Source organism: Onychostoma macrolepis, chromosome 14 (assembly GCF_012432095.1).
Source record: "Onychostoma macrolepis isolate SWU-2019 chromosome 14, ASM1243209v1, whole genome shotgun sequence".
Taxonomy (NCBI): Eukaryota; Metazoa; Chordata; class Actinopteri; order Cypriniformes; family Cyprinidae; genus Onychostoma; species Onychostoma macrolepis.
The window spans coordinates 7722996-7737658 of record NC_081168.1 but is presented as its reverse complement, the minus strand read 5'-3'; the positions used below and the strand labels follow the sequence as shown (position 1 = coordinate 7737658).

The following is a 14663-nucleotide window of genomic DNA, read 5'->3' as shown; positions in this document are numbered from 1 at the left end:
ACAATCTTCAGAAATGAACACAATTTATGAATTTTGAAGCGTAAATACAACTGCCAGAAGTAAAAGGCTAAATATAGGCTATAAATAAATTACACCCCAAAATAAGCTTGAATAGCTAGCGAGAGAGTGATTATTATTGAAATGAGGCTGTTTGGTGTGATGAAACAACCAACAACCAAACAACCTCTGTAGTCCAATTCAGCATATTTTATCATAGAGTTAAACTTAAAAGATCTTCAGCTTGTGTTGGTATTAAACCTTATTTAACTCACAAAAAACCCCATTAACTTCAGGATGATAGAACTGGACATACTAAAAATGCTAACTAGTTTTCGGGTTGTGGTCTACAAAAATATGTAACCCCTGCAGCACTTGATTACTTTTGAGATTAGCTATATGCTAGTGCTTCCTATATATGCTTTTAAAATGTACAATCTTTCTCTTCTGTGAAAATTATTTATTTTGTATTACACAGATTTTATTCCCAATAAGATGCTCCCTAGATTGAAAATGTCCCTCTAATTCCACCTGCCGCTGACTAACATTACCGAATAGCAAATAATGTTTCACAGCTGTGACGTAAACTACATTATATGGGCGGTATAAAAATACCCCACCCAAACATTTAGTTTCATTAGGAAATACATCAGCGCAGGAAAGAAAACTGCCATTTCATGAGGTATTTATAGGCAATATGAAATCAAAATGGGCCCTTTTAACTTTTTTAATAAATGATTTTTGCTTGATTATGCAGTGCATGTTATTTTAAAGCAAGAAAATAGTTTTCTCTGCTTGTAAAATTGCTTTTTTCTATTGACATAACAATGGCTGTATCATAGCCTAGCTAATATATTTTGCACCTTCCTGATTCAGTCAAATCCTGATGGATGAATTGAAGCTCAGTCCTAGATTTGATCCCACTGAATTTTCTGTTTAACTCCAATATAAGGCACATTTTGAAATGTAAATGTGCTGTGAATGCTGTTGCAAAAATCAAGCATTAAGCCCCGTTCACACCAAGAACGATAACTATAAAGATAGCGATATTAGCGTCCACACCAATGAACGATATCGTCGAGATAGGTATAAACGGAGGTCGGAGCCAGCTCCAAATGGGCGGGTCAGCTCCAAATGGGTTGGGCCTTGTTAATATGCCCTACACCAAACCCAACCCTAAACCTACCCTCCCACTTGGAGCTGTTCCAACCTACTTGTGGCATAAGTCCCTCCCACTTGGAGGTCTTACTTGATATCGTCTGTTTATTCTAAGTGCACACATGTCTGCCGCTTTAAATTCTCAAGCTCCTTATAGCAGGATGGATTCTGATTGGCTGTCAATGTTTGTATCGTTCATCAACTGGAAAAAAATAGTTCTGAAAGTGATTACAACGATATCGTTTCTCTGTGCCGTTATCGTTATAGTTGTGGTGTGGACTCTGCTATTCTTTAATATTGAGAACGATTTTTAGAACTATATCTTTATAGTTATCGTGCTTGGTGTAAACGAACCTTTAGGCTTGACTTGTTAGCATTAGGCTAATCAGCTGATGAGAGAAGAAAGCGTATCAGCACAACAACGGATTGGCAGCCAGGTTAACATCCCCCTCCTGATGAGGATCTTTCTACCAGCGTGATTCATTTCCTCTTGGTTTCTCCCTGCTTTGTGTCCTTGTCTCCATCTCGCCACCATGTCGCCCATAATGATGGTCATCGCTCTTTCGCTGTGTGTCACTAACTCTAAAGTTGTTTTGTCTTGTTCTCATGCTGCTTTCACTCCCCCTTCTCTGCATCTCTTCCACTCCTCCATCCTCCTCGGTCTCTCTTCTCCTGGGCTCTTTGTGCATGGTGTTGCAGGCTCCGTATTCTGCATGGCTCCATCTGGAGGCATTGGTAGGTCACTTCCCAGACTCTCTGGATCAGCGATTTCCTTACAGCAGCATCTCAGATCTGTGACAGACAGGAGGGTGATCCACTTCCAGCAGGCCCAGCAGTGTATCATGGGTGTTTCTTCAGCTGTGGGCACTTTTGTTTAGTTTTTTTTGTTTTATTTTTGTGTTTTGCTTTGTTTGGTTTTTCTTTGGTTTGGTGTTTTACTTTGGTTTGTTTTGTTTTGCTTTGTTTTGGTATTTTGCTTTGTTTTGTTTTTTGTTTTTTCTTTGGTTTGGTGTTTTGCTTTGTTTTGTTTTGTTTTGGTTTGTTTTGTTTTTTCTTTGTTTTGGTGTTTTGCTTTGTTTTGTTTTGTTTTGGTTTGGTTTGTTTTTTCTTTGTTTTGGTGTTTTGCTTTGTTTTGTTTTGGTTTGGTTTGTTTTTTCTTTGGTTTGGTGTTTTGCTTTGTTTTGTTAACTTATCATCCTTCATTTTTGCTACTTTTCACATGTCTGTTATATGTAGAATGGTTTGGTTTGGTTTGATTTATTTATTTTTTGGTTTGGTTTGGTTTGCTTTGCTTTGCTTTGGTTTTTCTTTGGTTTGGTGTTTTACTTTGTTTTGGTTTGTTTTGTTAAAACTTACCTGTGACGAGTGGGGCGGGGCCGAGAGCCATGGGAGCGGAGCGAGGCCGGTGGAGTTAAATAATAACGAGCGACACCTGCGCCACTCACCGGTCTCGAGTCCCACGGAGGAGCTCCAGAAGGATAAAAGGAGGAGCGACGAAAGTGCAAGACGAGAGAGGTCCACGGGTCTCGCTCTGCTCCCACGGCTCTCAGCCCCGCCCCACTCGTCACATTTCCATCCTTCATTTTTGCTACTTTTCACATGTCTATTATATGTAGATTACATTGTTTTACACTTGTCCCAGACCCAGACATTCAATCCAAATAATTAAATTTCATCATAAAATGAAACAATATGAATTACTACATTTCACATCTATGGTTAATCTAAACAAAGAAATATTATAAACCTTTATAAACAGAAATGACCATAAACCATTTCCATTTTAATTGTGAATATTTGCACACAAAAAAAAACAGTATTAAAATCTATATATATATATATATTTACACATTATGATTGTATTGTTCATAGCTACTAAAATATATCACTCATAAACAGAATATTTAATTTGTGATCTTTTTTTTTTTTTTTTTTTTTTAAGTATTTTTAATCTAGTAGTTCATTTCCGTCACCTTCATTTTTACCAAAGAATACTGTTAAACACAATATATGACTATTGACTTTGAGGAGAAAAGACAAAAAAAGTGCTCATAGTCAAAGAAACACCATATAACATCAATACAAGATATATGTAATGGTCAGTACTGACAATGACAAGGACAGCTTAACATGTGCACCTTACACAGTCATTTCCCTCATTAGGTCTCAAACTGGAGGCCCAACCCTGTCCCGTCTGTCACTGCGTTTACACCCAACCTGTCTGCTTTCACTGCTTCTTATCATTTGCTCATTATTTCGGCTTGTCGTATGTGTTTGTGCATGCATGTGTGCGTGTGATTTTGTGTGCAGCTGACAGCACAGTGCGGGCACAAACAAGCAAGGCCAAAGCCTTCAGAGTGACTCATTAAGACTGGTTCCTTTTTCTTTGTGCCCTTTCCTCCTCATCCTCTCCTCTCCCTCACCTCCTGAAATCTATTATAGGCTTTTTCAAACCCCCAGGCCCAATGATAGAGGGCCGCTGGGAGAGGCGGGACTGGACCGGCTGCAGGGCCCCCCAAAGCCGTTACCTGTCAGGGCCTGGACATACTGGTGAGGGTAGAGTCTAGGTCCCCTCCCCTCACAAACACACACACAAACTTACCATTTACCTGTTTAGAAAGGTAGAAATCAGCCCTGCTCACTTTCAGTGTTAAAAATCCCAAACAAAGCCTAGCAGAAATGCCGTTGCGCACACACTTCCATGCCCGTAGACGAACAATGATCTCTTTTTTTGTTTTTTAGCGGGCCAAGTTAAATTTGTCCTTAACAGTCGTTTAGCTGGTAACAATCCAGTTAAAACACTAGACCTGTGCTGAACCAGTGAGTGTGCCAGTGTGCCTGTGCGCATGCCTGTATTTTTATGACATTATTTGACATCTGTGATGCACTTGCTGTGTACATATCATGCTGTGTTAATTTGCAGTTTTCCTTATAATATGACCTTTATCTCTTTAACTTTAGCTGGTTTTATTAGATTCGATTCTTAATTCATATTTACAAGTGTTGTAGAACGTTTATTTCATTCATTATCAGGTTAACTCCAAACCAAAGAAGTAAAGTGTCATATTATTTTAAGGCAATTTGAATGGGAATGAACTGCATATTTACATTCCCCTTCTTTTCTCTATTGTATATTTATCCATTCTCTGGCCCCCATCAAAATATGACAGTCAGACGTTCTGTTTCAACGGTCTGTTTCAAATGTTTGTGATTTTGATGACGGCCATGTTTTTATTTTACCCTTAATAGTTTTATCTAAATGTAATGGTGATCAGATAAAACTCTCTAAGCTAAAAGGTAACGAAACAAAATGTTTTTAAGTTCTGTTTGCATGTTTGTACTTGAGTGAATACATCATCTTTGCAATACATGAAGACGTAGTTGCCATGACTCAGCCTATTCCTTTGGCATATTATGTCATGGTACTCATAACATTCCTCCTGCCCTCCACCTTCCCCCTTCCCTTGTTTCTTGTCTGACTCGCCTGAAAAAAGTTCCCATGATGCACGGTGCCACCACTTCCACTGTTTCGTCGGCTACGACCCCAGTCACCAATGTTCCTTTTGCTGAATCAGCCACCTCCAACCAGGTTTGCCCCTTCATTTTGGCCTCTCCTTTTTACAGCTGTAAGGCATCCAACTCTGGTCCATAGACAATAATGCTTTTGTCTTTATATATAGATTTGAAAATCTAAATGCAATCCAAGTAAAGATAATGTTACTGCAACTGTTCTCTGATTCCAAATGGCAGAACGTGACGACCTTGAGTTCTCTATGGACCAGTGAGGAGCCTCTTTACCTCTTTAGCACAATGTCCCAGTTCCACCATGTGTCTGTGTGTGTGTTCACATCTCTGTCTGTCTGTTTCAGTGTCTTCATTGTGTTAGAGAGCAAATAGCTACATTTAAAGGGATAGTTCACCCAAAATAACATTTCTGTCATTAATTACTCACCCTCATGTTGTTCCAAACCTGTATGCTGTTATTTTTTCCATGGAACACAACATTAGACATTAATAATGAATCATTAGCCAGCTCTTTCCATACAACAGCAGCTTATAGCTACCACATTAAGTGAAAAAATACAACAACAAAAAGGCACTGTACAATTATGTTTCAAGTCTTCTGAAGTTGAATGTTAGCTTATATGATAAAATAGTTTGATTAGATTCCCAGATTACTTAAATGATTCTTGAATTAATCTTTTTTTATGTTGATTCAGTTATTTTCAGTAAACTATTTGATCTCATTCTCAAATGACTTCATTTTGAATTAATTTTATTTTTGATTGCTTCTATTGTCCTAATTTGATAAAAGCTTCTGCTAAAAGTTTTTTTTTTTTGAGAATTGGACTGATGTGATTCTCAAGTTCAGTTCAAATGGTATGGATTTAATTTATCATTTATCAATAATGATACTTAAAAAAAAAAAAAAGAAAATTCAGAACAACATGAGGGCGAGTAAATGATGACAGAATGTTTATTTTTGAACAAACTATCCCTTTAAGTGATAAAGTTCAAAAGTTCATTGTCTTTACTTCCCCCTTCACCATGTTTTAAGAATTTTGCACTGGAGCAAGTTGTTTCTGTGGCTCACATTAGAGTGAGATGGTATTTGTGTCCTCTGCGTTTTTCTGTGAATAGGATGTGGGTGTCTGTTTTTAGATGACAGTTCTCAGAATTTTTGTTTGTACTTGTCTTAAATTTACCTTTAAGGGAAATTGAAAGTTCACCATTTAGTCTGTTTAGTTAATGTGTTCTGCAAAATCATAGGTAAGCCACAAGCTTGACCAGGCCAAACTTTCTGAAAAAGGGACATGTTTTGCTTGCCTCTTTATTTCTTAAAGAGCTACTTTGTGGATTGTTTACAGGGTTCCTACGCAGTTTGGAAAAGTATAGAATTTGATTTTAGTCATTTTCAGGTCTAGAAAAAAGTTTGTTTATAGACTATATTTTTAGCTCAGCAGAATTATGAATATTTCTATTCAGGTGCAACTGTTGCCTTTGTGCTTGGCGTATTTGTGAAGAGCGTCAAAGGTTTCGATTTACAATTGTTTTTGAAGCATTTAGCCAATTACAGATATGGCTGTTGAGCATATGAATGCAATGGCCAGACATGTTTATGTTGAGAATTTGTTTAATACTGCTCGAAATGCTAGAGTTGTTTGTCAGCGCATGCTTTAAAATTATGCACGCTCACAAATCCTTTTGTTGTAACCAACAAACTGTAAACACAATGTAAATAAGAGATTCATTGTGCAGACATCTTCAATTATTATAATGGGAGTTTTCACTAGAGTGCAGAACTCCTTGTAAAAGTATTATTTTTCATGCTGATTTGGAAAAAAGTTTCAGGGTTTTTTTACGCACTATTTTTTTAGGAGTGACAATCACATTTAAATGCCGGATTGAATCTGAAATTGTGATGATTGTCACAGTGATAACCATAGCAGCGGATGGGACAAAAAAAATTATTGAAGTGTAAATGAAAACTTTGAGTTTCGTCTTCATTTTATTAGTAGCTTTTTGCTTGAACTTTTTTGAACAATGTTTTCTTAATTGAAAAATATTTGAAGGCGACATGCTGTCAAATAGCTAAATAAAATAGTTAAATAGTTCCAATAGTTTTTGCTTTGTTACCAAGAACCAGGAAATTTTACTGCTTTTGGTACTGACTAGAGACATTTTGGTAACACTAGTTTTTGTGGGAGCATCAAATTGTAAATATAGTATTGGGAATTGAACTTTTAATCGTTAAACCCTTAACCGTTTATTTTTTACTATGAAGTATGGTCTGAAAAATCCATAGAGAAGTGTGTAATTTTGAAATGGAAAATGCGTAGGAACCCTGTGTTTAGCATTATGTAAGCTGTCGAAATGTTCGGTGTGGTTTTCAGCTCTAGTTTAGCATGTAATGGTAATTCTGGAGTTCAGGCATAGACCAATAACGCTGCACAGACCTGAGGTGTCAGCACTCATTTCCTGCTTCGCTTGCTTTTTTGCCGAAATACGTCTCGCAAAATTACGATTGTGGAATTGCAGGTCTGCGCCCGCTGTCTCAAGATAACTGATGCGTTATATGATCATATGGCACAATATTTATTCATACTCTTGTAATTCTTTTTCTCATTTTCGAAATGAACTGCGGATTTGATGTTGGAGTAGATAAGATAAGAATTGACTATATTCTCTTTGCATATTGCTTGCTTGACCGTAAGAGGTTCACCTCCTTATCTCTGGGCTGTTTGTACCTGTCTTCCAGTAGACGGCGCCGAGGTACTGAGCGCCGACCCCATCGACCTCCAGTGCGTTCCCATGGAGGCCCATTTCTGTCCCGTTCCTAAACTCCTGGTGGCTGCACCAATGACGCTGAATCCAGTAAGCCTCTCCCGCAATCCCACAACCTAATCAGGCCCATCTCTCATGCAACATGTGCCCAAACAACAGAAAAATGAATGCAACAAAACGTGTGCCTAATCAGTACGTCCTTAACGGGCAATACATTCATCCTCATATCAGAGATTCCCACTTCATTTGACGTCAACAGAGGTTTGTTGATATTGAAACAGGCAATACTTAAGCTTGGACCTACAACTGTTTAAGGAAGCATGCCATCTCGATGTAAGGAGACGCAAGGAGCGCACGGATGCTGAATCAGGAGATGGAGCGCTCTCGTAACTCACAGCCATACGAATACATGCAAACCAATTAGCTGAGAAGAGTGAATTCTCTGGAGGTGAACATTAGATTTCAGAGCCGACTCGTTTGATGTACGGTAAGAGGTGGAGTCGATGCAGATCATCAGCAGACAGAATGTTCCTCCGTCGTAGAATGTGAAAACCCAGAGTGTGTGAGAGCGGCACCTAATGAAATTTTACATAGTTGTGGTGGTAATTTCTTTCACATTTAATTATGATTAATGAACGTGGCACGTTTTATTTCATGTTTACATTTCAAAATGTCGAGAAAAAAAAAGGTTCTTTGAAAATGATTGATGCTTTTGTAAGATAATCTGATACTGATTCTCATGATACTGATTTAGGTTTTTCGTTAATTTAGGTTTTCAAAATGTCGTTTTTCGTGCCTTTGAGTTACAAGTGTGTGGACGTCTTTTTTTCCCCCAGTTCTTCTGTACTCAACTGACTTACATTTTATCATAGACTAAGAAAGTATACCTGTGTAGCCTTTCAGAATCAATGTGTCGTTCCTCCGTCTACTTAGGGATGTGTGTTGTTGTGAGTTTTTCTTGAAAGAGTATTATTTATTTAATGACTTTCCAACAGGCTAAAACTGGTCAACTGAGATAAGTGTTACTATTCATGCCTGAAGTATCTCACCTCGCATTTCAAGCTCCACATCGAGACGGTCAAACAGAAGATTGGTTCACATATTCATACCTCCATTTTAAAAATAGAACTGCCTTAAGCAGACTAAATATGAGCACTTCTTGTTACGCAGTGTGACGCACGCTGAAATGTAAGGTCTGATTGCAGGCCTTCTGGATGTATAAGATGTCTCATTGAGAAAATTTTAACTGGACTTTATTTTTATTCCAGCTGGTCTTTGTTCTTTAATGTTTCTTGCAAATATTTCTTATTGTCTGATGTCCTGCAAATTCAAATTCGCTTTTTAGATTATATATTGCATTTCTTCAATTACTTGGCGAAAGTCATATTTCATCCCAAAAGCAGAAGAAGAAAATATTTGCTGAAACAAATTTTTATGACAATTAAGCACTTCTATTGTTATTACCATAATGCAACAAATCTCACTTTTATCACTATAATGTGCAATAAAAAAATGTTTTAAGTATCGTGGTTATATTTGTTCTAATTCTGTTGTTAACAAAATATAATACTAAAAACAATTATATTATAATCGCTATATTGTACTAGTGAAAATCATAGAGGATTTCAAAATGCAATTGCTCCGGTGCAAAAACATACAATGCATTATGGAAATGTAGTTTAATTGTCATGAAAATCAGATTTTCTTTGTTTTGATTTTGGTGTGAAATGTGACATTTTCAGAAGATTCACCCTATTACCATGTCTATCTCTTGTAGACAAACCCCTTCTGATGGCTGGACTGTCTCTGCCAAAATCCATGCTCTGCCCCACCTGCTGTGTGACAGTCTGTTCGTCTTTTTGTTCAGCCATGTTTGGTGCATCCCTGAGTGTACAATAAGATGAGTTTTCAGTCTCCATTAGTTGCCAAAATTATTCTTTAACCTGCATGTTTAGTGGTTTACACACTCATTTATAACAGATTGGCACACATATGTTAAATCCCGATCATTAAAATCACAAGGAGATATGCAAAGTCCTTTGTAGAAGTCACAGACTGGTACCTGATTTGAATATCCAGCGTCTCTCCCATTAGTTTGCTGTATTCAGCAGCATATGCGCCCCCCGCACAGACATGTCAAGTGCACTGCTTTTGTGCCAATGACTCTCAGACAGGTCACCCTGTGCCAATCACTGGAGAACTCAGACTGCACAATCAGGCCTTGACATGCCAAGGTCATGAGCCAGATGGATTTAAATTGCAATATTGCAAATGTGCCCACCCAAGCGACAAATCTAAACCTATTGGAGCAAGCTATTATCTTGCGCTTTGTTTTGAAACATCTCAGTTATTGCTACCGTTCATTAGGCGAGTCCTACAGTTGGGAAACTGACAGTAGGGCGGTTTTCAGCAGCTGTTTTTATTACTGCATGAGTGTGCACCCGCTAATAGAGTTCCGGTCTCTGCCAACCAAGAGCTCTATTAGATTATTGCCGTAATACATTATTGATAGTTTATCCACGGAGGAAACATGAAAACTGTGTCAGACGGACAATACACAGAGGCCTGCAATCCATTAGGGGAGTTTCTTTGCCCATTTTGACTTTGAGATAGACGGCTGATTGAACTCTTTAAGTTGTTTTTGTGTTTGTTGTGTTCATGTGCGAACAGGTTGAAATCACTGACTGTGTCCTTACTTTCAAAAGTCGGCAGACTCTAAAATGCAAGGGCGTAGATGACCGTGTGACATCGGAATATTTTGGACTGTGAGCTGAAAGCTGCGGCTCTCGTGTAGACATGCTACAATTAAAAGAAATTTTGATTCTTTTCAGACTGGGTACTTAGAAAAGGCCCTCATCAGCCAAAGCTTCATTTACGAGCCCCTCCGCGGGCCTTTACATGCATATATGAATGTGACATTTAAGACAGAGAGAATGTCACGAGAGGTTTTGGATGCCTGTCTCACCATTTCTCTCGAACGAAACTACAACCTTTCTCAACATATCAAGGAAGTGAAAGCCTCCCAATGCCATCCACTGTTGATGTACAAAAAGCGTTTTTCGTCACTTATCTCAAAGACCCTTCTCTAAACTGTTGTCTCCTTTGGGACAGCCATGTTGTTTCAGCGGCGTAACCCCAAGAGAGAGCCATAAAGCTGATTTTATGACTTAAAAACATCATTGCAACTTTTTTGCTAATCAGCACACACACACACACACACACACTATCTAGGCCAAACACAAGTGAAACGATATCATACAGCGGTGGTCTAAACCAAGACAAAATCAGAGCGAGATGATACTATACTGTGTCATAACTGAAATAGTATCTGTATTGTAAACATCTCTGTATAATGTTCATGTGTTTTAAGGTTGTTTTAAGAAATACTGGGGCAAGTGCGTGTGGATTCGTTTAGGAACGATCTCTACTGTTTATTGATGTGTTGGATTGTGTTTTGTAATTCAGTTCCATTGCCCAGCCAAGGTGTAGAAGCTCCTTTCTCTCTGTCTCTGTCTCTCTCTCTCTCTCTCTCTCTCTCTCTCATATAAAGAATTATGCCTTCTCCAACTGCAATCCAGCTGGAATCAACGAAATACTTGATAAAGAAAAAACAATGTGCCTCATCGGGGGCTTTAGCATTTTAAGAACTCACTTTTTAAGAAGTGTGCATACCTGCATAAAGTAGTTAGCTAGAATAATCTATGTGTACGTATTACAAACGCATCGTCACCGTCATTCTAGTTTTTCACATTATTGACCTTCGTAACGGTACCTGTTTTAACTATACCCTCACGACTTCAGTCATGTTACGGTGTGTTGTTTTGACACAACTGTCAATGGTAGTTTGAGTTTGATCATTAGCGTTACTCGGTTTACCTTACCTTACATCGTAAAGTCTGTCATCGCATGAAATTAAAATAATCTGAATAATCTACATCATAGTTTGTGCAGTTAGTGGTTTAAGATTTAAAAAATTACTTAATCTATATATCTATATATCAATATACACATTTGTATGTATTACAATGATAGATTCATTGTTACCTATGATAGTAAGTTCTTGTTGCTATGGCAACAAAACTACAACATGGCTACCTTTGTATATCTTAATTGTGAATTTTTTCACACTTCAAGTGAAATAATGTACAACGTTAACTTATTCAGAAAGGGAATGTGTTCTTAAGTTGTCTTGGAAAAAAGAGATGATTGACTATTTTGTAAAATTATATATACAGTATATATAAACGTATATATATACAGACTTGTGAGATACTTTATGTCCAAAGGCCCTTTGGAGACATCATACGTTATTTCTGTTTTAATGATTATTATTTTTCTATTGGGGTTGCTGATCACTTTTAGATAAGATCCAGATCTTTACGTAAACAGCATCTGAGCTTTTGAACTGATCTGATGGATCAATTTGGGGGAAAGAGACTTTCTAGTCTCATATTTGGTCCGAAAAGGTTTGGCGGTTTTTATAAGCAACGCAGCCATGTGATGTCAGTAACGGGACGGTATCAGCCATACGTGAGCCCCTGATTTAAGTCTCTGTCCCCCTCTGGCCCACCCAGACTGCACCCCAGCTGTGCTGGGACCTGGTGACTCGTGTCACCCCATCGGTGTACGAATGTGTGTTATTCACCTTGTTTGCACTTATGTACATAACTGATTCAAAATATTCAGAATTTATTTTGAATATACATAGATGAATAAATATATATATATGTAGAAGAGCAGATTCAAATCAAATGTCTGTATCGTTCGGAATACAGGTAAACAGTTATCCTTTTAAAGGGTTGTCAAAGAGATAGATGCTGTTTCGCTGGGGTGTCGAGGAATTTGTTGTTTGTTCTGTTTGCTAATGCCCTCGTTCTCATCGTTAAGCATGATACTGCATTTTGCGGAGAAAATGATGTCAAAAAAGGCTTTGTAGTTTTGCGTAGCTTACAAAAGCGCAGCGACCTGAGCACTGTGCCCGCTCTCGTCTGATCCTGAGGTCCAGAAACCAAAGAACGGCCAGCTCGTTTCTCTTGTTACCTCTACGTCGTGCGGTTTTGTTTTCTGTGTAGTCCCGTGGGACGCGATGAAAAAGGGTGGGGGGGGGGGGTGTAATAACGCTCTGCCCCCTACAGGAAGACCAGGAGGGCAGCGTAAAGAGCACCTCAGGATCAGACCGCAGCTGGAACGCATTGCTGCAGGTTACACAAAATAACATATTTCACTTTTCCATTCTTGTGCACTCACCAAGACCAACAAATAACCTGAAAATCTCACAGGATATCCTCAATCAAAATTGCTCCAAAATCCAACGTGAAATCGCTAGACAGAACCCTCTGTTGAAGAAAACTTGTACATTCTGTGCTCTACAGTTGCTTTGGAAGCCAATAATTTTGTTGCCATGGCACTTGCCCTATTAGTGAGGGAGAGACTGAGTCTTTTGTAGGTTCTCGCATATAGACGCACCTTTGGACCAATCGATTATGGTCCTCAGCCTTTTGACTGTAAAGCTGAGGTAGCACTTAGGACTTAGCATAGACTAAGGGGTCCCGACTTGCATCCAGAAGCTGAATGCGAACATAGGGGTGCTCCTTTTACCACTGTGCTTGACAGAGAAAATCGACAAACACTCTTCTGCTGTCCATTATCCTGTGCCTAAACATTCGGTGTGATGTGAAAGGACTGGTCTGTCAAGAAAGCCATTGAGGTTAGACTTCCACCTAACTGTGCCCTGCATTCAGTCACGTCATTGTCATTTCTGTGACTGGAACCCTAACGTCAATGGTTCGTGTTTTAACCTGTAGAAGTCCCTGAGACCGGAGCATCACATTAATGTTGTACAAAGCTGTATAGTTTCGAATGAAATCGTTCATCGATGCAGAGGTTATGTCCCTTTAAAGGCATCGGCTGACGTTCGGTGACCAACGCCGATGCCTGTGTAAATGCTATTGTGTGTGTGGAACCGTTCAAAGAATGTCTACATTGTTTCAAAGCCATATGTAATTGATTCCTCTCTCTCCCACTGTAGGACAAGATAAAACTGAATGCTTTGACTCTTTATATGAAATGCTTCTCTTTCTATTTAGCTTATTGTGCTTGTATGTGCTTCAAGAACTGTGCTTCTTGTCAATCCCTTTGCGATATATAAATGTATGGAATATATACATACTTAAGACTTCTGTTCTTTTTGTTTGACATTTTAATAAAGCACTTAAAGGCAGTTTTGGACCGTGTTTGGTGTGTGTTTTTTCCTGGATGTATTCACAGACTGCTCTACAGAGATGTCAACAAAACAAATAATTGGATTTAAGTTCATTTTATTAACTGTACAAATACAAAACTATTCAAATCACAGGACATGCCAAGATAATTAGTTGTAACATTTTCCTGATGCCCAAGGTGAGTCCACTAATAGAGACCGCTCTTTGACCACTTCATGATTACACAAGCTTTAAATTGCCAGTGATATTCATATATAGTATGTTCATTGATTGCTCATTTTACATTATGATTGTGCCTTGGACATGTTTAGCTTAGGTTTCCTTCCAGCTATAGAGGCCTCAGATTATAAAATACTTAGGCCTAAATAGTTACACTTTATCTGTCTGTAAATAGGCCTATAGTCTCTGTGTAGAATATATTGGAGGGTTTTATATTTTTAAAAAGTCAATAAGAACAAAAATTACATTAAAAATACCGATATTATTATGAATTATATTAATTATTTAATACGTCGTGCAGTAATTAATTAGATTCAGGTAGTTAGCAAACATACTGATATACTAATTTCAAGTTTTTGCCACTAATTTCCTTTCAGATGACAGTGGAATGATTCACAAAAATCAAACTCATTTAAATTCTTTTAAAATTGCTATCCTCTAACTCACATTTTTGTTAGAGTGATGTGATTTCCGGCGGATGTTTATTGGTCAGTTTGAGGCGTGTGAGAAAGAGGAGCTCCTCGGCGGGGCCGCCTCATTTCCGCGAATCGGTTCTTTCGAACAGTTCATTTCAAAGAACCGGTTCAAAAACCTATCCTTTGGTGTTGGAGTGTAATGATGTTGCCTCTGACTAGCGTCCCCAAAACGAAAAAAGTTTTCTAATAGGAGTAGGATATTTCTTTCATGTGTGCCATTGCATTTTGTTGCATTCATTATTCAGTGTATGAAACAAAGTCATATAAAAGGTAATTGTACATTATAGTTTACATTAATCAGTACTAA

The 14663-nt window shown here is 38.2% G+C and overlaps 1 protein-coding gene across 5 annotated transcripts in view; it reads left to right on the top strand.

Annotated features, from left to right (window-relative positions):
* The window catches only part of mbnl3 (muscleblind-like splicing regulator 3), a 49404-nt gene extending 35739 nt beyond the window's left edge, over window positions 1–13665 (top strand). Inside the window, exons 7-10 of one of the 5 annotated variants that reach the window (XM_058798364.1) lie at window positions 1855–1890; window positions 3598–3705; window positions 4650–4744; window positions 7418–13665. In XM_058798364.1, the coding sequence (XP_058654347.1) occupies window positions 1855–1890; window positions 3598–3705; window positions 4650–4744; window positions 7418–7435 (257 nt within the window). In that variant the 3' untranslated portion in view covers window positions 7436–13665. The remainder of the gene's footprint in view (window positions 1–1854; window positions 1891–3597; window positions 3706–4649; window positions 4745–7417) is intronic. The other 4 variants (XM_058798360.1, XM_058798359.1, XM_058798363.1 and 1 more) reach the window with 4 other exon arrangements.
* Window positions 13666–14663: the final 998 nt, after the last annotated feature.